This window comes from Eptesicus fuscus, chromosome 6 (assembly GCF_027574615.1).
Source record: "Eptesicus fuscus isolate TK198812 chromosome 6, DD_ASM_mEF_20220401, whole genome shotgun sequence".
NCBI classification, from domain to species: domain Eukaryota; kingdom Metazoa; phylum Chordata; class Mammalia; order Chiroptera; family Vespertilionidae; genus Eptesicus; species Eptesicus fuscus.
In genome coordinates, this window is record NC_072478.1 from 107,468,904 (window position 1) to 107,491,748 (window position 22,845).

Below are 22,845 nucleotides of genomic sequence, written 5' to 3' on the forward strand. Positions count from 1 at the left end.
GCGCTGCCGGTCGGCCCGCCCGCGGGGGGGCGGGGGGCGGGGGGCGTGTCGCGCACGCGCACTGTCGGCCCGGCGCGCCCGGCGCCACATCCGGGGCCCGCGCGGTTGCCATGGCAGCGGGGTCGCGGCGGGCGCGCGGACGGGTCTTGAGGTTGCGGGCCGACGGGGGCCCGCGGAGCCTCAGAACCGGACCGCCGCGCCCGCAGCGCCACAGCCATGTCGCTGGGCACCGGGGATCCGGCTTCGGAGACGGTAAGCGCGGTGGGCGGGCCTCCTCGCTCCCTCCCGCGCGCGGGCCTGCCGGCGGGGGCGCGGGCCGGGAGGGGCGCACGCCGCGGCCGCCGGTGACAGCCGCCGGGATTGTTACCGCATAAGGGCGGCCCGCAGCCCCCGCCCACGTGCGGCCGGCAGGGCATCGCCGCCCCTCGCCCGGCCTCCAGCACCCCTGGACCCCGCCCGCCCTTGCACAGGCCGCCGCTTCCAGGAAGTCCTCCTGGACGCAGCGCCCTCGCCCGGGCGCCTGGGAGGCCAGGCGTGCGCGGTGCCCGCGATCGCGGCCCGCGGGTGACGGAGCTCACTGTGTAGGTGTTCGCCCACCCCGTGCGCACCCGGGGCCTCCAGGGCCGAGCCATCCATCCCGGTGTGAGGGCTTCCCGGAGGCGGTGCCGCCCGCTCCGCTCCCTGGGATGGGGACCGGCGGCTCTCACACTCCCTTTCCCGGGGCTCCGGCCAGGACTGCCTGGGGGATGTCTGGGAGCCAGGCGTTCAGCCGGGGAGAGCAGGCCGGCCGGCCCTGAGCTGTCCGGCGGGCGCAGAGGCTGTGGACGGGTCAGGAGCAGGTGCCCTGAGGGGTGGCCTGGGGCACCTGGAGCAGAGGGCAGCAGTGCCCAGGTCCTGAGGCGGGAGCTGCGGCGGGCTCCAGGGCCTGGGGGGCGGGCAGCGTGGATGGGGCCTGACCTCCTGCCCCCGCCCCGGGAGCCGCTGAAGTTTCCCGCTTGTCCCTGGGGTCCGGGGCCCTTCTGGTCCTGCCTGTTAGCGCTCCTCCATCTCTGAAAAGGAACTCCTGGGGTCGTGATGCCCATTGGAGAAAACGTGGAGAATTACCGGGCACCTAACTACCCACCGAAAACCAGTCGGTGTGTCTGTGTTTCCTGCCCAATCTTCTTTCGAAGCATCTTTTTTTCATAGTTTTAAAAATTGAGACATTTATACTGTTTTGTAACCTTTGCCACTTAGTTTGTTGTTAGCATTTTCCCATATCCACACATTTCCAAGAACATGATTTTATTTATTTTTTAAATAATGATTCATCACTACTCGATAACTTTACCTGTTCTTTGTAACGACATCTGTGAATCAGCTTCAATCTTTTTTTTTTTTTAATCCTCACCCGAGGATATTTTCCCATTGATTTTTAGAGAGAGGGAAGGAGAGGGAAAGAGAGAGAAACATCGATGTGAGAGTAGCATGTTGATTGGTTGCCTCCTGCACGAGCCCCGACCAGGGCCAGGGATCGAGCCTGCAACCAAGGTACGTGCTATTGACCAGAATCGAACCCGGGACCCTTCGGTCCACAGACCAACGCTCTATCCACTGAGCCAAAGCGTCCAGGGCTCAAAAGCGTGATTTTAAGTATTCGAACCCGTGGCTACCCCTGTTTTATCGATCATTTCCCTGCTTTTGCTCCCTCCCTTTCATTGTTCGCTCTTAGAAACGCTCTTTCCCATGCGTTTGTTAAGCCCCTTATACATGCCAGGCTCGGAGGGCACCGGGAGACGCAGCCGGGGGCACCGGCGGGCAGTGGTTTCCCCGCTGAGCCGGCACCTGTTCCCCAGACGGGGACCTCCGCGGGCAGGCTGTCCGGCCGGCCGGCCCAGCCCCGGCGTTCCTCGGCGCAGAGCCGCCCGGCTGGCCGGTCACTCACCTCCCAGCGCTCACCACCGGGGGGCCCTCACCTCCCGGGCGGCGACAGGCCCACTCGCAGGGCCCCGGGGTGCCATGGAGCCTGGGCGTGACCACGTGATTGAAGAGCCAAGCCGGGGACAGGGTCAGGGTTTCAGGCTTTAGCCTGACCTCCTAGGGGTCCCTCTCGGGTCCGTCAGAGGCTGTGGTGGAGGCTGTGGCCACCCGGCGGCAGGGGCCAGGGGCCCGGACCCCACCAGCGGCCTGGACCTCACTGGCTGGCCAGGCGGGCCCTGGACCGGGACGCGGGGCCTTGGTTTGCCCACCTACCTCAGGGACGCGTGGGCTTCACGGGCCTTTGGCTTGCTCTCACCGGGAGACGGTCACGGGTCCTGGAGCTCTGATGGAAGGTGAGCGAGAGAACGTTACACACGTGGGACACGAAAGAAGCACTTCCCACAGGGACCGGTTCTCGATCGAAAGTCCCCAGCGACGGGACACGCCTGCCGGGCTGAGGGACGGGGGCGTTTTTGCTCTGTGTCCCCGCCCGTCCCTCCTGGCGTGGCCGAGCAGCCTGCTGGCGGCTCTCACGGGCGGGTGTTGGGGTTCCTGCCTCAGCGGGTGACTGCGGGGGCCAGGCAGGTGCCTTGAGGTTCCTGTCTGCTCTCTTCCTGCAGGGAGATGACAGTCTGTCCGCGATTACCTTCGACTCCGACTGTGAGACGGTGAGTGGGATCGGGAGGCCCCGCGTGTCCCGTGCTGGTGACGTCCCTTCCGCACACTCCTCACGCGTGTGCAGTGGCGCTCCCCCCACGGCTGTGTGTAGACCAGGAACATGGATTCCGGATGCCTTTAAAAGTGGCAGGTCTTTCGTTGAGTAACTGAGATTGTAAGTTTCAAGCTTGTTTTCAGAGGTCAGTCCTGAGTAGTGGGCAGGTTCCCATCCTGCATCTGGTTTGGCCCCCCCCACCAGGCCCCCAATTCTGACACGTGATGGGAGGGAGCAGGGCTCAGGGCGAGGTCAGGGCAGCTGTGGGGGAGAGGATGCTCTGAGCTGCACGGCGGGGTCCTGGCCGGTCCCAGCCCAGGAAGCGTAGACAGCAGGTCGGGCAGGTCTGGCCCGAGGGCAGCTGCGGCCCCTCGGCCCCCCGGGGTTGTTTGGAGAATGGACCGGCTCCCTGTGCTGGTGGGAGAGGGGGAGCCGGCTCCCTGTGCTGGTGGGAGAGGGGGAGCCGGCTCCCAGCGGGCATTCCAGCCAGGCCGCTGCCCCATGGCAGCGGACTCCCCACACCTCACTCCCCAGTTCTGCGGGCCGTTGTCTGACGGGAGGGCCATTGCAGGGTGAGGAACTGTCCCCCAGCTGCTGAGGGACGGGCCCAGCAGTCTCGGCTGAGGTCTAGCTGCCTGGGACAGACCTGGTGCCTCCGCCGAGGCCAAGCGAGGGGTCCCCGCGGGGAAGCCTGAGGACACGGGCGGAGGTGCCTTCCGGCCACAGGGCCCGAGGCGGGCAGCCCACGGGCGCAGCTCTGTGTCAACACCCTGCTTGCCCCACCGGCTCTCCAGACACGCTCCCCCTTTTCCTGGTCATGAGGTCTCAGCTGCCTGCGCCCACCCTGGGGAGTCACACCGCCACCCAGGCCTGAGGACGCTGGGGTGGGCAGGGCCGCCATTTGTGCAGCGTTTCCAGCTGAATTTAAGGCCCACATCCCCCCTATCTGCGATGTGACTGGAGCCACCCGACCTCGGGGACTCTGCTCAGCTGCAGCCCACAGGGGCCCTGGGTTCGGTGGCACCCCCTGAGCCACGTGGGCCCCCAGTTCAGTGGCACCCCCTGAGCCACATGGGCCCCCAGTTCGGTGGCACCCCCTGAGCCACGTGGGCCCCAGGTTCGGTGGCACCCCCTGAACCACATGGGCCCCCAGTTCAGTGGCACCCCCTGAGCCACGTGGGCCCCCAGTTCGGTGGCACCCCCTGAGCCACGTGGGCCCCCAGTTCGGTGGCACCCCCTGAGCCACATGGGCCCCCAGTTCAGTGGCACCCCCTGAGCCACGTGGGCCCCAGGTTTGGGGCACCCCCTGAGCCTGTGGGCCTTGCTCTGCTCGGTCTGCTCAGCCTGCAGGGCAGTCTCCCCATCGCTGCCCTCGCCCCACCCTGAGCAGCCGGGGCTTGGCCGGGCTGGGGCCGGGGAGAGGCTCACCTGCTGCTCCGGCTCTCCTTTCTCCCAGAAAACAAAGAGGAAAAGTGCCCACAAACCTCCACCCACATCGCCCAGTAAGTACGGCCGCGCTGCCGCTGGCTCCCAGGTGACCTGGGGAGGTGGCTGCTGGGGCGGGGCGTCCTGGGTCCTGGGAGGGAGACCCCGAGTTGGGGGAGGGGGGCGCCAGCCCAGCAGCTCCTGAGCGGTGGCCGAGCCTTCTGCCCGCCAAGCCTGCGTCCTGGGCCCCCGGCTGGGTTTCTCCGCTCGGGGCTCAGCCGTCTGGGAGGAGTGCGGTGAGGCCGGGTGCGCCGCCCTGACCCTGCGCTGGCTTCCAGAGTCGCCGTATTACTGCAAGCCGAGGACCGCGGCTGGGCGGCCCCTGAGGACGGCGGCCAGCATGCCCCTGGGAAGCAGGACGGCCCTGACGCCGCAGAGGCTGTGGCTGGGAAGTGCCAAGCAAGGTCCGTGGTCCCGGCAGCACCTGCGGCTCGAGGGCGGGCGGCGTGGCGGGGAGGGGTGAGGGTTTTAAGGTGACTTGTCTGGAAGACTCACATGAATCTTGAGACGTCGAGCCTCCTGGCTTTTACGAAACCGAGCGTGGTTGGGGACGGCCTCCGTGGGCGACACTGTCCTGGGTCTGTGCTGGCGGCGCCCTGCCCCGCGCGGTCCGGGGTCAGGAGTGTGAGCTGGCGGGCAGCGCACTGACGGCAGCGGGACGTTGGCCGCGGGCACACGAGTGCCGTGGGCGCGGCAGCGGCGCCCACCGGGCCCTCCTCTCTGAGGCCGGCGGCTGGCACCTGCTCCACCCGCTGGTCCGAGCCTTCCGCAGGAGGCGGGTCAGAGGAAAGCCTCCATTCCCCCGGGACCCGCAGTGGCCCGCCCCCGCCAGCACCCCAACCACCTGCCGGAGGTGCTGAGAGCAGAAAGGTCAGACCTCAGGCTTCCGCCAGCAATGGGGAGCGCGGGGCGACCGCGACTGAGCAGGAGCAGAAAGGGGTGAGAGTCGGGGCTTCCTCCATGGAGTGTCCCGAGGACAGTGACCCCGAAAGTCCATTCTGCCCCCGGGAGGTGGCGCTCCTGACGGGACGGTGACTTCGTCCCGGGCTTCCCTGTTCCGCCTCCCGCACAGTCTTATTGGCGGCAGCTGTAGGAACGGTGCCGGGGGGGACAGTGCAGATACGACGAGAAGCCAGGTCTCACGGCGAGGGGGCTGTTCTCACAGCTCTGCCTCCTGTCGGGCCTCTCCGCCTGTCCCCGGCGCCCCGGGAGGCCCTCCCTGCACCGCCCCGTGTGGAGGCCCCGCTTGGAGCCCTGGGGCGGGGGGCGGGGGGGTTGCTTGCTGTCTTTGTTCCCTTGGCTGTTTACAGTTACATGAGTCCCTTCTCCGCCGACTCCGCCCCGGCCCTGTGCTCTGCCGCTCCCTCCTCGGCACGGCCGTTCCCATTCCTCTGGGGACACAGTTGTCATTGGACTAAAAGCTTGAAAGATTCCTGCTCCTCATTGTTAAGGATGATTTTATCCGCTCCCGGGTTTTCCGTAGACGTGGCCGAGAAGCTCCCTCCTTTCCAGGTCTGTCAGAGGCTTGTGTTTCCTCCAGGTCACGCCCCGGGGACGCCGGTCTACAGAGAGAAGGAGGACATGTATGACGAGATCATGGACTTGAAGAAGGTAGTGTCTACCTGCTCCTGGAGGGCTTCCACAGCGAACGCCTCCCCAGCCGTGACGGGAGAGTGGGGTCTGTGCTGGGCCTGGCCATTGAGAGCGTGAGCGTGACCCCGGCTGGACCTGGTGGAGGACAGGCCCGCCCCGTGTCCGCGCGCACCAGGAGGCGGGACCTGCAGAGGCCTTTGCCCTGAGACCGGCCTGGCGATGCCGGCGTCGGTGTTTTAATGTGGTCACCCCCGTATGTGTGTTTCTTAAGTGCTAACGGGGTTCCCCACGCGCCCGGCCGCTCCCACAGCTCACAGCTGGTGGTGGTGGTGACCTTGAGACTCAGAGAGGTCGGGGGTCTGTCCAAGGTGAACACTCCAGCCCCTGAGCCCGGCCTGGGCCAGCTCCGCTCTAGCATGATGCTTTGATGGCATCTCTTCCCAGCCGTTGACTTGGGCCTGCTGTCGGGTTAGTTTCAAATGAGTCTCTGTGGCAGCACCTGAGTGCGTCAGGTTTGTGAACTGCCTTCTGATTGGCCTGTTTAGATCACTTACATGTAATGGAATTGTTGACACGTTAAGATTTAAGGCTTCCATTTTGCTTGGTGTGTGTGTGGCCTCATTGCCACTGGACGAAGGAAAGTCCTGGCCCTCAGTGGGCCGCCTCTGACCCCACCCCTCCCCCCAGGAGGAGGGCAGCACCTGCTGCAGCCCGCGGGGGGAGGCCGGGCGCACTCCCCTTTGCTGGCGGGGAGGGTGCGTGCTTTCTGCGGTGCTTGCTGGGGCGGGCAGCTCTTGTCCGTCAGGCCCGCCCCCCCCCCCCCCGGTTAGAGAGAGAAGGCTGTTCTTGCCCGTGCCCATCGGCTGGTCCGGGCCGGCTTCCCCAGCGCGGCCCCTGAGGCCCCAGCCGGCTGCCTTCCCCCCACACGCCCAGAGCTGCGCCGGCAGGAGGCATAGGCACACGCGTGCTCCGTGTTTTCGGAAGCAGTCCCATGGCTGGCTTCCTGACCTTCCCCGTGACCCGCTGAACACGTGGCGTGGGCTGCCTCATGGCCCCTCTGTGGGGTGTGCACTGGGCGTCCTGGGGTGGCCACGCGTCCCCTGGAGGGAGAGGGTGCTTCCTCATGTGCACATGGAACGAACACGTGACCTTGTGCCCACGGCCTTTTGGGTGGGAGAGTTCCTGGTTCGTGGGGAGGCTCTCCCCCCTGCGCTTACCCCCTGGTCAGTGGTGCCCTCGGTCTCCTTACTGTGACCCCACCTCCGCCCACCGTGCTGTGCGCGCCGCTCACCGAGAGGAGCCGGGCACGGTGAGCTCGGTGCCTCCGCTGCCTGTGTGCACGCGACGTGTGAGCCGGTGTCTATGCTCAGTGTGTGTGCATAGTGTGTGCATGCATGGTGTATGTGTGCAGTGTGTGTGCACCGTATGTGCTAGAGTGTGTGATATATGTCTGTGTGTGTACCTGGTGTATGTGTGCACTCTGTGTGCATGGTATGCGTGTGTGGTGTGTGTGGTGTGTGTGCACGGTGTGTGGTGTGTGTGCACGGTGTGTGCTCGTGGTGTGTGCACGACGTATGTCCTTTCTCTCCTCAGTCACTGCACATGCAGAGAAGCGACGCGGACCTGCTGAGGACGAAGCTCCGGCGCCTCGAGGAGGAGAACAGCCGGAAGGACCGGCAGATCGAGCAGCTGCTGGACCCGTCCCGAGTGAGTGCCCGCCCGCAGGGGGTGCCTGACCGGAGGCGTGGCGGGGCGCCGAGCCTGCCTGCGTGTCTTCACGTCTCGCTCTGCTCACACAGGGCCCGGATTTCGTGTGGACTCTGGGAGAGAAAAGGCCGGACGCTGGCTGGGTGAGTATCAGCTGCGACCGGACAGGCAGCCTTTCCCGAAACCTCACTTTAGGGCCCGCCCCGGTGAGGCGCCTTCGCTCTAGAGCGCGCCCGTGCGGTGAAGCAGGTGCAGCTGAGGGGCTCGGAGCTTCCTAAGACCCTCCTCCCGGAGCCCGGCCCCGCCAGACGCCGCTGAGGGCCTAGGAGGGGCCGGGAGGGGCCGGGAGAGGGTGGCTGAGCAGGTCCCACGGGTGGAATCTGTTGTGGGAGACGCGGTCACGGGGCCTCCCCCCACTAAGCAAGCGCTGCCTGCCGCCGGCACCTGGTTCAGAGCAGGAGCCAAGCAGGAGAAGAACCTCACCCCCCCCCCACATTGTTTAATACACGTGGCACGCTGAGGGACCGGCGATGGGCGGGCCGGGGTGTGGGCAGTGCTGGGCCTCCGCGCACAGACACGTCCCCCTGGGCAGGCCAGGCTCAGAGGAGGGAGCCGTCAGCCTCGGGCGTGGGTTCTGCAGGTCATCAACGGGCTGAAGCAGAGGGTCCTGCGGCTGGAGCAGCAGTGCAAGGACAAGGACAGCACCATCAGGTGCGGGGGCGGGGGGGCGGGGGGGGAGCCTGCACCACCTGGGGCTGCCACGGGGGGGGGGGCGGCCTGCACCACCTGGGGCTGCCACGGGGAGGGGGGCAGCCTGCACCACCTGGGGCTGCCAGCGGGCGGGGCTGCCTCATTCAGTCTGGCATTGGCTCCAGGTTCTCCGGTGCAGCTTGACTTCCTGCCCACCCCCTCCGTCCCAGGTCCCTCCTCTGTCCCAGGTCCCCTCTCTGTCCCAGGTCCCCTCCCTGTCCCAGAGCCCCCCTCCGCCCCAGGTCCCCCCTCCGTCCCAGGTCCCCCCTCCGTCCCAGGTCCCTCCTCTGTCCCAGGGCCCCCCTCTGTCCCAGGGCCCCCCTCTGTCCCAGGGCCCCGCTCTGATCCAGGTCTGGTCCCAGCTTTGTCTTCCACCAGAAAAGGAGGGTGACTATAGCCGTCTCCTGCAGGTGTCAGTAGGGAGCAGGGTTTCCTTTCCTTCCCGGCGCTGCCACATTGCAGGCCTCTAGCCCCTGTGCTCACTCTTCACCTGCAGCAGGGACCTGTGGGTCTTGACACAAGAAGCCCTGATGCGTGGCTTGTCCCAGGCCGCCCTCCCCCCCCCCCCCGCCGTCGGAGGCGGGACGGGAGCCCCTCCCGCTGTTGGCATTGGCTCAGGAAGCTCAGGCTCTGCTTTCCGTTGCCCTCGTCCTCGTGTGCAGCGGTTCCCTCTCCGTTTCTTCTGAAATTGTCGGCTTAAGAAACGCATGTGCTGCAGGGTCCTGCTCGGCACCGCCTCTCGGGGTGCCTCTGTCTGTCTGTCAGCAGCTGAGAAGGGGGACCCATGCTGGCGGGACGGGAGAAAGTACTTCTCTGGCCTGTTACAACTCTGCCCCCCGAGGCCCCGCTCAGGGCGCCGTCCCCTCCCTGGGAGCAGCCGGCCGCCGGGAGGGGCCTGTGCTGCCGAGCTGTCGCCCATCAGGAAAGGGTCTACGCGTGGCCGCCCGCGCCGGGGCCTCAGCCCTCACTCCCGCCCTCTCCGAGGCCCAGGACCGGCCGGTCTCTGCGCCGGGTGCTGGCTCTGCTCACTCTGAACTTGGGTTTCAGCAAGCTGCAGACGGACATGAAGACCACGAGCCTGGAAGAGATGCGGGTTGTCATGGAGACGTACTACGAGGAGGTGGGTGTCCTCTGCCCGGCGGGCGTGGGGCTGGTGGAGAGGGAGGGTCACTGCTGGCTTGGGTGGCCACCCGGCGGCACAGTGGGGACCCCGTCCCCTGCCACCGCGAACATGAGTCAGGCCAGCGCTTCCCTCTCGCACGGGGCAGGGCGGGCCTGTGGCTGCCGCTCCGGGGAGGCGTCCCGGGCGCTAGGGCTCAATGCCTTTCTCTCGCGTCCACAGATCCACCGCCTCCAGACGCTGCTGGCGAGCTCGGAAACGCCGGGACGCAAGTACGATGATCTCGTGTGACACTCACGCCTGCTGGGGTCCCTTTGCCGTGGTTACGGAGGTGCCCTCCGTCGCCCTGCTCACTGCCAACAGCATGGCCCTATGCAGTCACTGTCCACACCCACCGCAGCCCCCCAGGGCGGCAGGCACTGCTTCCAGGCGCCACGGGTGCTGGGGAGACATGGCGCAGGGCCGCGGGCTGTTAGACAGGGAAGCGCTGGCCCGCCTCGTAGCTCGCGGCCTCTGTGAGAGACGGCCCTGGAGCAGCCCCGAGCCAGGCCCGCCCCCCTGGCCTCGCCGCCGTGCAGGGCGGGGGCCCCTGCTCTGTGGGGGCAGCGAGTGCTGCGGGGCCGTCGCTGGCAGCCCAGCCGCTGCGCCGTCTGCAGGGCGCTGGGCGGTGAATGCCACGCGGCTCGGGGGGGGCGGCGGAGCAGTTCCCAGGGCGCCGCTCACGGCGCTGCAGGTGTTGGTCTCGGCGCCTCCCAGGTGCGTGCGTTCGTGGGGTCACACAGCCCTCGGGGCTGCCTCCTGCGTGGGAGCGTGGCCGCTGCACGGGGGCCGCTCTGAGCAGGGAGCCGCTGACAGGAAGCCCCGAGCGGGACAGGCGGCGCTCAGCAGACGCGGGTGACACTCAGTGACCGAGGCTGAGGCTCGGGCGGCGGCGCCTGTCCGACCCGGCCGTGTCCGTGCTGACCAGGGCCCCTGTACACGGGCTCGTGCGGGCGGATGGGGCCTGGGGGGGCTGAGGACCCTCTGGGCCCTGGGAGAAGGGGTGCGCATGCACCAGTGCCCGACGCAGGACGGAGCCCTCTGGGTCGTCTGCGCGCGACCCGCCCCGGAGCCGGCGTGGAGCCTTAGCGGGTCCGGTTCCCAGGCCCGTGGTGGAGAGGAAGGCCGGCCTGCGGCGGCAGAGGAAGCTGAGCGGCGCGCTGCTGAGCCTGTCGCGCAGCGTGCAGGAGCTCACCGAGGAGAACCAGAGCCTGAAGGAGGACCTGGACCGCGTGCTCAGCAGCTCGCCCACCGTCGCCCGGACCAAGGGTACCTCCCGGGCCCTTCCCCCCACCACAAGGCCCGCCAGGGCAGGCACCTGCCACCAGGGCGGCCAGCTGATGTGCCGGGATGTCACGAGCACCTGCTGTGCCCGGCTCTGGCCTGGGGGCTGGAGACGGCAGTAAACTGAAGCAGGCAGGTGCCCTCGTGGGTGACATCGTACCAGGGAGGGAGGAGCCAGCAGGAGGTGGGCAGGCGGGATGAGGGCCGGGCAGGGCCTGCAGAGTCCTCACAGGGGTGCAGGTGCCCTGGGCCAGGCAGGGCACAGTCGGAGAGGAGCAGGTTTGGGGGCGGTCAGTGAGGTCAGGGCCGAGGCCTGGGCAGACCAAGGCCTGGTGGCCATCAGGGAGCAGGTGGCCGGGCAACCTCACAGCACTTGTGAGTGAGCAGAGCGGGGCCAGGAGCGAGCGGTGACCTGGAGCAGGTGCGGGGGGGAGGGTTCAGAGGCTGCGGATGGGGCGGCTGTGGGGCTGGCACAGTGGGGACCAAGGCCTTGAAGAGCCTGCCGGGCAGACCCGGGTCGCCTGAGGCCTAGGAGACGGGTGCCGGGGGCTCCACAGTGGGAGGGGCGGACTCCCCGCTGCGGAGAAGCCCTTTGGAGCAGGAATCTGCCGCCTCACGGGGCCCAGGGCGGTGCCAGGCAGGGGCGGGGTGGCTGCACGCCCCGCGTCCTTTACAGCCGGTGCTTCCGCCAGGGTGCGCGGAGTGGAGCAAGCCCCGGCTGCTGCGGCGGATCGCCGAGCTGGAGAAGGTGAGCGCCTGTCGGCGTTACTGCCCGGTCAGGGCCCGCCCTGCGCGGGGACGGAGATGGGGACAGGCAGGGCTTTGCTCCCGGACTTAGGGACTGAGCCGGGTGGCCCTGAGCATGGCTGACTGCAGAGGGGCACAGTCCAGAGGGGGTAGGCCTGAGCACCCCGCCGCGCGGGCCCAGGTCGGGTAGGTGCAGAGGGCCCCGGCGCCTCAGAAAGCCGCCGCACGTGCCCGTGTGGCTCCTCGCTGCCCACGCGTGGCGGTGGTTCCCTCAGCAGCGTGTGCTGCCTGAGCTCACGGAGACGTGCCGGCCACAGGCACGGCTCTCTGCATGCCGACGTCAGACTGACAAGGCGCCGAGCGGCCGGAGAACGGCTCAGGGCCGCCGCGCTGGTGGCTGAGCCGAGCCATCCTGTAACTTCACATGTTTAGAAGCGGAACGTATAACTTTGTACTTTGGGGTGTTTTAAAACCAAGCTTGTTGGGAAGGAAAGGCCCAGGGGAGGCCCCGGGGCCAGTGGCCGAGCTCTTCCGGGCTGAGGGTGCTGGCGCCGGGATGGGGAGGTCGCTGGGCGTAACTCTAACAAGTGCCTGTGTCGCCCCCAGAAGATCAGCTCGATGGAAAGCCCCAAACCGCAGGCCTCGGACGGGGTCTGGTCAGACCCCCTGGCGCGCTCCGCGTCCAGCACGTGGGGGCACCGGCAGCCGCGCCCCGAGCCCCAGGAGGACAGCGAGCGCCCCCAGGACAGCGAGCGCCAGGAGGACAGCGAGCGTCTGCGGGGCGCCCTGCGGAGCCTGAAGGGCGAGCGGAAGGCCCTGCAGGCCCAGCTGCAGGAGAGAGAGTACGTGGCCCAGCCGCTTCCCTGGAACGTGTTCTCCGGCTACGCGCCCTCTGGGCCGGGTGCTCGGCTCTCAGCGGCCGCACGTGCTTTCGGGGAGTCTGAACCTCTGTTCCGTCTGCGAAATGCGGGCAGCGGGGGGTGAGAGGCCATCCATTGGCCATATTGCGTCACTGAAAGAGGGGCCTTCAGGGCTCCTTACGCTGAGCTGTGGGGGGACGCCCACGTTCTCCTCTAACCCCGTGCAGAGGCCTACAGGCTCCGTCCGTGTTTGACCCCTGCCTGACGTGTCCGACAGCATGTTCTCTAGGCCCGGCTCTGCGAGGGGCTTCTGAGACCGCATCTCTCAGACCTGCTGCTCGGTGGCGGGAGCCAGCACCCAGCACCTCGGCCCCGCCCACCTGGGGGCTGATGGGAGATGCGGCACCTCAGGCCCCGCCCACCGGGGCTGGTTGGAGGCCGGGGGCCCAGACCAGGAATCTGGTGCTGGCTGAGACCCCCTGGTGCCCGCGTGCACATCCAGGCCGGGGAGGACTCGGTGGCTGAGTGCCCGCTGCTCTGTGACCGAGCAGAGCAGGGCAACAGCTGCTCCCTGAGCCCTGCTGTGTGCCCGCTCTGCCCACCACCCACGTGCGACTGGGCTTCCGGCAGAGGTCTCCTCTGAAAGCCCCGCCCTCAGCCCCTCACCTGTGGGACAGGAATGGCCACGTGGGCGCAGCTCCTGGGGGGCGCCTGTCCCCAGGACGGGTGAGAGCAGGGCCTCGTCGAGTCTGCATTGCTCACCACTGTCCCTGCACCTGCTCTCGCTGGCCGTGGCAGGTGTTCAGTGGCATGTGGCGGGGGCTCGGTCCATCCTGGCTCTGTCTCACCCTCTGCCCCTTGTCCGCCCGCAGTCGTGAGAAAGGGAGGGGGCTGCTTGCAGAGCACCCCTGCAGTGACGGCCGGCCAGGGGCTGACCCGCATGTCCGGTTCTCTGTGCAGTCTGGAGGTGAGGCAGCTGCTCCAGGCCAAGGCCGACTTGGAGAAGGAGCTGGAGGAGGTGCGGCGAGGAGAGGAGGCCAGGCGAGCGCAGGAGGCGGCTCTGAGGTAAGCGACCAGGAGCCAGCGGAGTGGCCCTCTCCTCCGGGCAGGCCAGTCAGCAAGCTGGCCCGGCACCCTGCCCACACCCTCCACCCGCCGCCTCCCCCGGCCCCGCCGCGCCCCGTCAGGCCTCCTGGGGACCGTGCCTCCCTGGTCCACCACAGCCCCAAAGCGAAGCAGCCAAACGTCGATGGCGGGGGATGGAGAAACACGGAGGAGGAGTCCACACCGGGGAACGAGAGGGACGCAGTCTGACATGCACCACGGCATGGGTGGGCCTCAGACTGTCCACGGGAGCGGCAGGCAGGCAGGCCGCCGAGGACCCCGGCACGTCCAGAGCGGGCCGGGCAGGGCAGGGAGTGGTCAGTGGTTGCAGGGCTAGGCCAGGGCGTGGGGGTGACGGGCGGGTGCAGGGCTCTGGGCTCCCCACCACCGTGAATGTACTGGACACTGGCTGTGCGCTTTAAAACAGTGGCTTTTGCAGCAATGAGAACCGCCCCCACGAGGCAGAGCAGACATCTGAGCAGAGCGCTTAGCACTCAGAGTGATTCCTAAGACAGGTTGCTGAAATAAACTTTATTTTTACAAGTTTATTCTTAAATGTACACAAGACAGCACTTCGGCCCGATTCCTTACCACCTGTGGCCGGCCCTCCCCCAGCGGAGGCCTCCCCGCGGCCTCGCCTTCAGCGCCTCTTCTTGCTTCTGCTCAAACGCCTGTCTTCTCTCTCATCCGTCTCTGTGGCCTGCTTCGTGGCTGCTTCAGGGCTGCTTGCCACCTTCATGGCGGACACGGCCCCCGCCGCCTCCCCCGGCCCCCCCGCCGCCTCCCCCGGCCCCCCCGCCGCCTCCCCCGGCCCCCCCGCCGCCTCCCCGGGCCCCCCGCCGCCTCCCCCGGCCCCCCCGCCTCCCCCCGACCCGGCCCCACCGCCTCCCCCGGCCCCACCGCCTCCCCCGGCCCCCCCCGCCGCCTCCCCCACCCCAGCCCCACCGCCTCCCCCGGTCCCCCCGCCGCCTCCCCCACCCCAGCCCCACTGCCTTCCCCGGCCCCCCACCGCCTCCTCCCCGGCTCCCCACCGCCTCCCCCACCTCCGCTGCCTCCCCCACCCACCGCCTCCTCCCCGGGCCCCCGCCGCCTCCCCCGCCTCCTGCCACCAGAACCGAAGTGAACATTTGTCTCAGGGGAAAGGCCAGCTGTGGTGCCGCTGGGGTGGGCCAGAGGGGCGGGTCCCAGCAGAGACTTTCGCTCCTTTGGCCGCGGCGGGACGCGCTTCCTGTGGACGTGGCTTGCTTACACCCACCGAGCACCTGCTCGCACCCGCGCAGTCAGCGCCTCTTCCGTTCTCGCCTGGCCGGAGCGATGCTGGGGTGCCACCACGTGCCCGTGTGGGTGCTGCGTGGCGGCTGGGCCCCCACCACTCGTCTGCTGCCGGATGTCCACACGCGGACGCCGCGCACTGCGTGATGGCAGAACGGTGTCCCGTCCCCTTCCCACGCTAGGGAGGAGGTTCGAGCACTGACCAGGAGGTGCCAGGACCTGGAGGCAGCGAAGGAGGAAGAGGCAGACGACCCCACGGAGGGGACCCCTGAGGTACGGCCTCTCCGGAGCCTTTCTCTGGCCACGCGTCCCACGGAGCCCGCCCTCGGGGGTGAGGACATCGTCCGGTGGTGGCTCCTTTGGGGCGGTGTCCTTGTGGGCAGTGCGTGCAGACCCTGAGTGGCACCGGTCAGGCTCACTCTGATCGTCACGGAGCCATTGCTGCTTTCTCCTTCAAAGCCGAGCTAGGAACCTGCCTTCACCCCAGCAGGCCGCGTTTGTGACAGCGTCAGCAAAAGACCGACAGGGCCCTGGGCAGCAGGCGTCCTTGCGCTGTGCAGAGCCACTGGGCTGCCCGCGGGCTGTCCGGGAGAGCGCCCCGAGGGCCCGGTCAGCGAAGACCCGCCTGTGCCCCAGCCCGTGCGGTCCCTCCGGAGCGTCCACTGGGCGTGCGGGCACAGACCTCTCCGGCTCCGGCACCGGCTGTCGGGGCCAGTGACCCCTACACCGTGGTTCCCCGCAGGCCCCGGAGGAGCCCCGGCCTGCCAGCAGTCCCCCTCAGCAGGACCCGGAGCCCGGCACCAGCGAGGACAGCCCGTCCCAGCCCTGCGCCTGCTCGGAGCAGCGGAGACACGCGGCCGCCAGCACCCTGCAGGCCCGGTGGAAGGTGTACAGGCGCCAGGTGAGGGCTCCCGGGGCCCTGCGGGGCTGCACCCACCAGGGGGTGCTGAGGCCCCTGCCAGCTGCCGACCCACCGTCACCGGGCCCCTCAGACGGGCGGGTCTGTGGTCGGTGCAGGAGGACGTGGGAGACAGAACAGACGCGGCCGAGAATGGTGTGCCGGGTGGGGGCAAACACCACCCCTGGAGGCACGAGGGGCCCCCGGGGAGGAGTGAGCGCTCGCCATGGCAGGGGCAGGGGCTGGTCCCAGGCCTGGCAGCTGGCAGAGCGGGCACCTCCCCCCCGTGACTGGCAGGGGCAGGACCAGGAAACGGGCTCCAATGTGAGGCGTTGATCCTCACGTTAGCTCAGGCCTTGTCTCTGTTTCAGAAGAGAAAGGCCGCGCTGGACGAGGTGAGCAGGTTTGGGTCCCGGTTTCAGAGAAGGTGAGTGTGGGGAGGGCTCCGGGCAGCTCAGTCCTGGTCCCCATGGAATCCGACCGGGAGGCTCAGGGCTGCGGGCACCAACCTGCGACAGCGCAGCGCGAGGTCGTGCGGCCGCCCCTCCGGAGGAGCGCGTGGCGGGGTGGCGTGGAGGAGCGGCCACACGACACCGGCTGCGGTTCACGCGCACGCTGAGCCGCCGGGGGTCACGGTCACGGTCACGGGGCTCTGTCTGCGCCCGGAGGTTCTGGGGAGAGAGGCGCTGTGAGTCTCGGTGACGGTGAGGTCGGACGTGAGGGACGCCCTGCCTCTGCTCTCGGAGCTTCCCCCCGAAATCTCCCCTGGTCCCCACCCGCCACCTTCCTGGGCAGTAACCTCATCTCCGTCCTCTCTCCCTGCCAGGCGGCCACGGTGCTCCAGGCGGCCTTCCGGGGACACCTGGCTCGGGCGAGGCTATTGGCGAGCCCAGCGTGTGGTCCCGGACCTCCCAGTGCGCCCGGCCTCCCCAGCCAGGTACCCCCCCCCCCAGGGTGGGACCCAGCGGCCCCTCCCAGCCTCCGGTCCTGCCTCGCCCCAGGTGGTGCCTGCCTCCCTCCCGGCCCTGCAGGCCCCGCCTGGCGCTCCCTGGCGCCCAGTTACGTGGAGGTGCTAGGACATCCGGCAGGAGGTCCTTCTTGCCGTTCAGATGGGAGCTTAGACAGGAGCGGGTGCGCCTCTCCTCGGGGAAGTGGCGAGGGGTCCTCTGAAGGGTCTCGAGCTAGGAACTGACCTGCAGCCGGAAACTGCTGCCTGGAGAGTAGGAGCCGAGCCCCTGACGGAGCTGTGCCACCCGAGGGCGGGCAGTTCTCAGGGCTCGCCCGTCGTTACTCCGCAGAGCCCTCCCTCACCCCGCCCTCCGAGCCCCGTGGTCCAGGCCGAGGGCGACCCCAGGCAGGAGGCGGCCGTCACCCTCATCCAGTCGGTCTTCCGGGCACACCTGGCACGGGTCAGGCCCAGGTAAGCGGCCTGGCAGGCCCGCCTGCTCCGTGTCCCCGGCACAGGTGCGCGTGGGGTCAGAGGGGCCAGAGCAAACGCCGCACCTGCTGAAACCTGCCCCCATGCCGTGCAGGCGGGTGGCCCCGTCCTGGTCAGACGGGCGGGTCAGGCAGGAGAGAGACCCGTGGGGCTGGCAGAGCCCAGCTTGTGGACTGGCTGCCCCGTGTCCCAGCGCATCCCCCTTTCTGAGGAACCGCGCCCCCCACCCTGCCCCCAGGCTCAGGGCCTCCTGCAGCCACACCGTCCTGAGGAATCAGTGCCGTTGCTGGTCACACTGCCCCTCGGGCAGGACTCCCGCTACGGGCACTCAGCCCCTCTGAGCGAACTCGGGCCACGGGTGGGGTCCACAGCGAGGCTCCGCGCCGGCCAGTGTGTGCTCCTGGGAAGCGCAGGCCCCTCCCGGTCCCGCGGGTGCTGCTCTGCCCCCTCCACACACCTCCGTGTCTCGGCCTGCGTGTTAGGCCCACAGCTTCTCCATGCAGAGGGGCAGCCACGTCAGAGCCACACGGTCTGGCTGCGTACGACCGTGGCGGGTCCCCCCCCCCCCCCCGGGCACTCAGCCAGCGGGAGGTGGATGGCGGCCTCACCCCGAGACAGCAGGGAGGGGTGTCTGAGGTCCGGCCTCAGCGAGCATGCGGGAGGCTGACCGAGGACTCGGGGAGCCCCCACGGCCAGCTGTGTCAGGATGGGGTTCGGCCGGGGTGCAGCTCCCTGCTGCCCGCCTGTCGGGCAGTGGCCCCGGAAGCCAGCGAGCCCAGCTGCGGTCTCTCTTCCAGTCCCGGGGCTCTCCCCGCCGCCCCCGCCAGGACGCCTGCTCCGGCCACACTCGGCGCGCCCTCCCCGCCAGCCCCCGCTGCGGCACCTGCCGGTGAGTCCACGTCATGGCGTGTCGGTGCCAGGGCCACACAGCCCACCACCCAAGCACAGGACATGGAGCGCGTGTGAGGCCTGACCCCCACCTGCAGACTAAGTCTCGCCTGGCTGGAGCCTCCCCCAGCCTCCCCGTCACAGCGCGCCCCTTCCCCGGGGGCTGTGGGAGGACAGGCGAGCCCCAGGCCCTTCCTGGGACTCAGAACCAACAGTCACCTGCAGGCCAGTCAGTCACCCGCAGGCGCCCGGTCCCGCTGCGGCCCAGCTGCGGGCAGGCGTCCTGGCTTTGCGCTCGGCTCCAGCTGGGGGCCTCCCTCGGCCAGTGTCCCCGGGGCTGGGTTTTCAGTAAAGAATCGCTTCAGTTTCCTTTTCCGCTCAGGAAGGCCCAGGGGTGGCGGGACCCTGTGAGGTCGGAGCCCGGCGGGGCCACCATGCGAGGTGGCAGCTGGGAAGTGCTTTCAGCCCCCAAATCCAGGGCTCCCTGCCGACCTGGGGATCCTCCCACCTCGTCCTGCAGCTGGGCAGCTCACCTCCACCTGCTGGACGGGGAGGAGCCCGGGTGGGTGGAGATCTAAGCCTGCAGCCTCGGGCTGTGGGAAGGCGCAGCAGGGCTGTGTCACCCTCAGCCTTTCCCAGGGGCATCCGTCCTCGGTGGGAAAGATGAGTCGGAGGAGGCGGGCGGGTGGGCGGCGGCTCCCAGTCAGGGAACCTACAAAAGGCGGCAGCCGTCTGGGGCTCCAGGTGTCATCGAGGTGTAACGTGGTGTGAGTGGCCGGCACCTGTGCCCCTGGCCAAGGGGGCGCCTGAAGCGTTGATCTGAACGGAAGGTGCCGGGAGAACGGAGGGGGGGGGAGGTGAGGGCCGCGCCTGGCGCTGACTGCTCTGGCCTGTGTGTTCCAGGTCAGGAAGACAGTGAAGCGAGCGGTGGGGACGCCGTGGAGGGCCCAGCCCCGCAGCCCTGCCCTGGTGAGTGGGAGGCCACGGGCAGCAGCAGCCGCGGGGACAGGGAAGGAGGTGCCCTCGGCCCAGCACCCCTTCCCTGCAGGGGGTGGGGGGAGGGGAGGTTCCAGGACCAGCTGAGTCTGCACACAGCTCGCCCGGAATCCTCATCGGAAATCACGTCTTACTGTCTCCGTTGCCTTTTTCAGCCTTGTCTGGGCTCTCAAGCTCAAACTCCGGTATTCTCTCCAAACCTCCGTTTGTAAAGCTCAGCAGACAGTCCTGGGACCTGCCCCAGCCCCTGCACTGGGGCGCCGGGCTCCCCGGCCCAGCAGACCCCGTGTTGGCCTGGTCCTGTGATCGGGGCTGCGGTGTGCGCCCCCGCCTCACGGCAGCCTGGCCTCCGCCACTCCCGTGTGCGGCCTGCTCCCCAGAACCAGTCTGTGTGACGGCCCGGGAGCCCGCTCCGTCTGGTTGCCAGTGTTTCTAAGGGAAAAGGCCTGAGCTAACCTTGAATACTGATGTGGTTTTTTGTTTCATTTTGTTAATCCTCACCCGAGGGTATTTTTCCATTGGTTTTAGGGAGAGTGGGAGAGAGAGGGAAAGACAGAGGAACATCATGTGAGAGAGACACATCGATGGGTTGCCTCCTGCACGAGCTGGGCCAGGGAGGGGCCTGCAACCAAGGTACATGCCCTTGACCGGAATTGAACCCGGGACCCTTCAGTCCCCAAGGCGACACTCTATCCACTGAGCCAACCCGGCCAGGGTGATGTTTTTATTTTCATAAGTTTCCACTTCGGTGATCATTTCCCCGAGAGTCCCAGAAGGAAGCCGATGCGGCAAGAGCCCCCCTCATCTCACCTCCGGCTCAGCCACGTGTTCCCTCCGATCCCGCGAAGCAGAGAGCGAGAGCCCTCTCTGAGGGGCCTGCCCTCCACACCTGTCACCTGGGTCCCGGCCCCTCGCCTGGGGTGGCAGCTCCGGTGTGCAGGGGGCACACAGCTCGGAAGCCCCGGTGGCTGCTGGGTGGTCCTGCCTCCGCCCCGATGGGCGATGCTCTGGAGGAGGCTGGTGGCCCGGGCACAGCATCTGCCGCCACCGCCCGCCGGACCTGCTGCCCGGGTGCTCAGGAGCCCCCCACACTCAGCCTCCCGGTGCCGGTGCCGGTGCCGGCAAGGCCTGTCTCACGGCGTTTGCGTGTCGGAAAGGCCAGGGTTCGGAGCTGAGCCGAGAGGCTGGGGTGTGGCGGTGACGGGAGAGGCCATGGCGGTGTGAGGCGGTTAGGTCTGTCTGTCCGACCGCTCTGGCAGTGACCCTCGTTTCCTGCCAGGAGGGCAGTGGGGTGACCCTCCCCCCTGGTTCCTTTCAGCCGAGTCCCCGCCCTCGTCTGCGCACTGGGAAGACGGCGACTCGGACGACTCGGACGAAGTCGTCATGGCTCCAGCTCTGCCCGCGAAGAGAGGCGCCGCCCTGCCCCCCGCCCTGGGTCCCTGCAGGCGCGCCGCCCGCGGGGACAGCCTGTCCGCGGAGGGCTAGCTCAGGAGGAGGCCGCTGGGGGACAGGCCCGGACCCGGGCGTCGCTTTCTCAGGGAGAACAGGACCTGCTCTCCCTCGGCACCTCCGGCTTCTCGTGTGGCTGGTTTGTGGGAGGCCGAGCGCCTTCTCCTCCCTGTGGGCGGTGCTCGCCCCCGCCCGGCCCGTGCCCGGCCCGTTTCCGCAGGGTGGTCGGGGCGCACAGCCGGACGGACGGGCCGGGAGCCGGGAGCCGCCTCGGCCGGGAGCGAAGCTTGTCGCGCGGTCTGTGGGCACCGAGCCCGACCTTCCTCCTCCCCGCCGGCTGCTTGGTGCCCGGCTGAGGCGGCTGCTGCCCGAGCCTCGCTTTACCCGCCGGGCCTGTCGCTGGTGCCGGTCCGGAGCCAGTGGCCAGGAGAGCCCCGGCAGGTGCTGCGTGATTCCGAGGCGCCCTCCGCCCAAAGCTGGCCTCTGTGTGTCTGTCCCTCCGGCAGCTCCAGGCGATGGGCCTGAGGGGGCCGAGGGGCGGGCAGGCTCCGGGGCATCCAGGCCTGTGCACCCAGCCCCCCAGGCCTGGCCCCGGGCAGAGCTGGGAAGGGCAGGGTGAGCCCGCGGACTTGTGGCCTCCGCGTACACAGCCTCGACGCTGCCTCAGCACAGGCCGCGCCTCCGTGACTTTCTGGGCGATGAGATGGCCGTGCAGTGTGCAGCCTGCCTGTGGCCCTGGCCCCTCAGACCCTGCGGCTGTTCCCTGGAGATGGCCCGGCCCCCGCCAGCCACACGTGCAGGGCTGGGACCCAGGGCCCACCTCCGCCTGCTGCCAGACTGGCCCCCACTCCCGGCACCCAGGTGGGCGCCAGCGCTGAGGCCCCCAGGGGGCAGGGGGCAGGGCCTGCGTGAGCCTGGGGGTGGGACGTCGGAGGTAGCAAGACGGAGGCTCCCTGGGGAGGCTGGCCAGGGCCCAGGAGCAGGGACGGGGCCTCAGTGAGCGCCAGAGGCCCAGGGCCTGGTGTCGGGGGAGGGGTGGCTCTGAGCGATTTCCCCGCAGCCCCTGGGCATCACCTCGCCCTGTCAGCGAGCACACCTGTCTCTCCAGACCCTGAGCCAGCAGCGATCTCACGCCATCGGCCTGTGGAGCTGTGGGGGGCACCTGCCCACGGCCCGGGTGCAGGGACCACCCCTCAGGCTCCAGGGGCACCCCCTCAGGGCCCAGCTGGCTGTCTGTCCCCCTTAGCTCACATCCCCCCTCCCGCATGGACAGACTACGGACTCGGGAGGCGGGCGCTGGCGGGAAGTGGCCCGACTCGGGCAGGAAGAGGAAGGGCTGAAGCCAGGGCGATGCGGGGCTGCAGGCTTTGTGCAGAGCGTGGTCCCGGGAGGGTGCGTGGCGGGGACGGCCTGGGTGTCGCTGTGCTGACCAGGGCTCGTCTGTGTGGGCAGGAGGACGGGCATGGCCCTGATGGCAGGCGCTGCTGTGCCCGGGGCCGTCCCTGAGGAGGGGTGGCGCTGGGAGAGGCAGGTGCCCAGCCCGTCCTCAGGGGGGCGGCCTTAGCCCAGGGGCGCCCTGGGACCGGGTGGGCTGGGAACGGGTCTCGCCGGTGGCTCGGGCTCTGAGGACCTGAGAGCTGACACAAACCTGCTGGCCCACCTCCCGACCCTCCCCGGCCCCGAGCAGCTGACCACCCTCCTGCGTCCTTAAAGCCCCAGGTCCCCTCTGGAATGTGACCCCGGCGGGCGGGTCCCTGGGCCGGGCGTCCGTCTGTGCAAGTGTCCAGCTGCACCCCGCCGTCGCGAGGCTCTGGGGAGCGAGAGCCCCTGTGCCCGTGCTGCGGCCTTTGTGAATAAAAGCGGTTTGTCGTCATCGCGCAGAGCCGCACGTGTAATCGCTTCCAGCGTGGGCTGTGGCTCATGCGCAGCCTGTCTGCTCGGCCGCGGGGACCGCTCGCTGGCTCCCGGCAGGCGGCCCGTCAGCTCGGCCTCAGCCTGGCTGCCTCCGGACCCCCGTCCGCCCCGCTGTCTCTCCTGTTCCCCAGCGAGGACTGAGCACCAGGAGAGGAAAAGCGGGGCGTTCCCCAAACCCCACTCCACTTCTGCTTTAGCCGCAGGGAGAGACGTGTTCCGGGCCAAGCAGATGCCGCGGCGAGGACGGGCCCTAGGCCAGCGTCCGCGTGTCCCGGGAGCGTGTCTTACCAGCGCCGGGCGCAGACGAGGCGTGTCCCTGGTCTGTCCGCGTGACTGCTGCCGGCCCTGGCACCGGGCGGAGCTGGTCTGAGCCCCCAGTGACCTGTGGTTGGCCGAGGCGTGTGCCCAAGCCCGTCCTGGCAGCCGATGCCCGCGTGGCGAGCTGGCAGTGGCTCTAGGAGACTTGGTGGTAGCAGAGCGCGGTGGGGCCGTGACGGCAGAGAGCGGGCACATCAGACAGCCCGCCACGCGCTCCCCGAGGCCGGTCAGAGCAGAGGCAGCCGGCGGCCGGGGGTCCCAGCTGAGCTGGGCAGCGGAGAGGGGTGAGCTCCAACCTCGAGCCTCCTCCCC

General features: G+C 68.9%; 1 protein-coding gene across 6 annotated transcripts; it reads left to right on the top strand.

The window, feature by feature from the left end:
- The first annotated feature begins 119 nt into the window (after positions 1–119).
- IQCE (IQ motif containing E) lies at positions 120–20,418 on the top strand. Of its 6 annotated transcripts, none has more exons than XM_054718249.1 (22): positions 120–252; positions 2,580–2,627; positions 4,128–4,173; positions 4,435–4,560; positions 5,697–5,767; positions 7,343–7,456; positions 7,549–7,599; positions 8,097–8,167; positions 9,254–9,326; positions 9,549–9,598; positions 10,471–10,634; positions 11,342–11,397; positions 12,003–12,238; positions 13,217–13,321; positions 14,815–14,905; positions 15,375–15,533; positions 15,902–15,925; positions 16,357–16,467; positions 16,829–16,950; positions 17,766–17,857; positions 18,760–18,825; positions 20,171–20,418. In XM_054718249.1, the coding sequence occupies exons 1-22, from the start codon at positions 217–219 to the stop codon at positions 20,335–20,337; spliced, it is 2,079 nt and encodes a 692-aa protein (XP_054574224.1). In that variant the 5' UTR covers positions 120–216; the 3' UTR covers positions 20,338–20,418. The 6 variants fall into 6 exon arrangements, with proteins under 6 accessions (XP_054574224.1, XP_054574225.1, XP_054574226.1 ...); XM_054718250.1 differs by having other exon boundaries at positions 12,006–12,238; XM_054718251.1 differs by lacking the exon at positions 120–252 and adding an exon at positions 441–581.
- Positions 20,419–22,845: the final 2,427 nt, after the last annotated feature.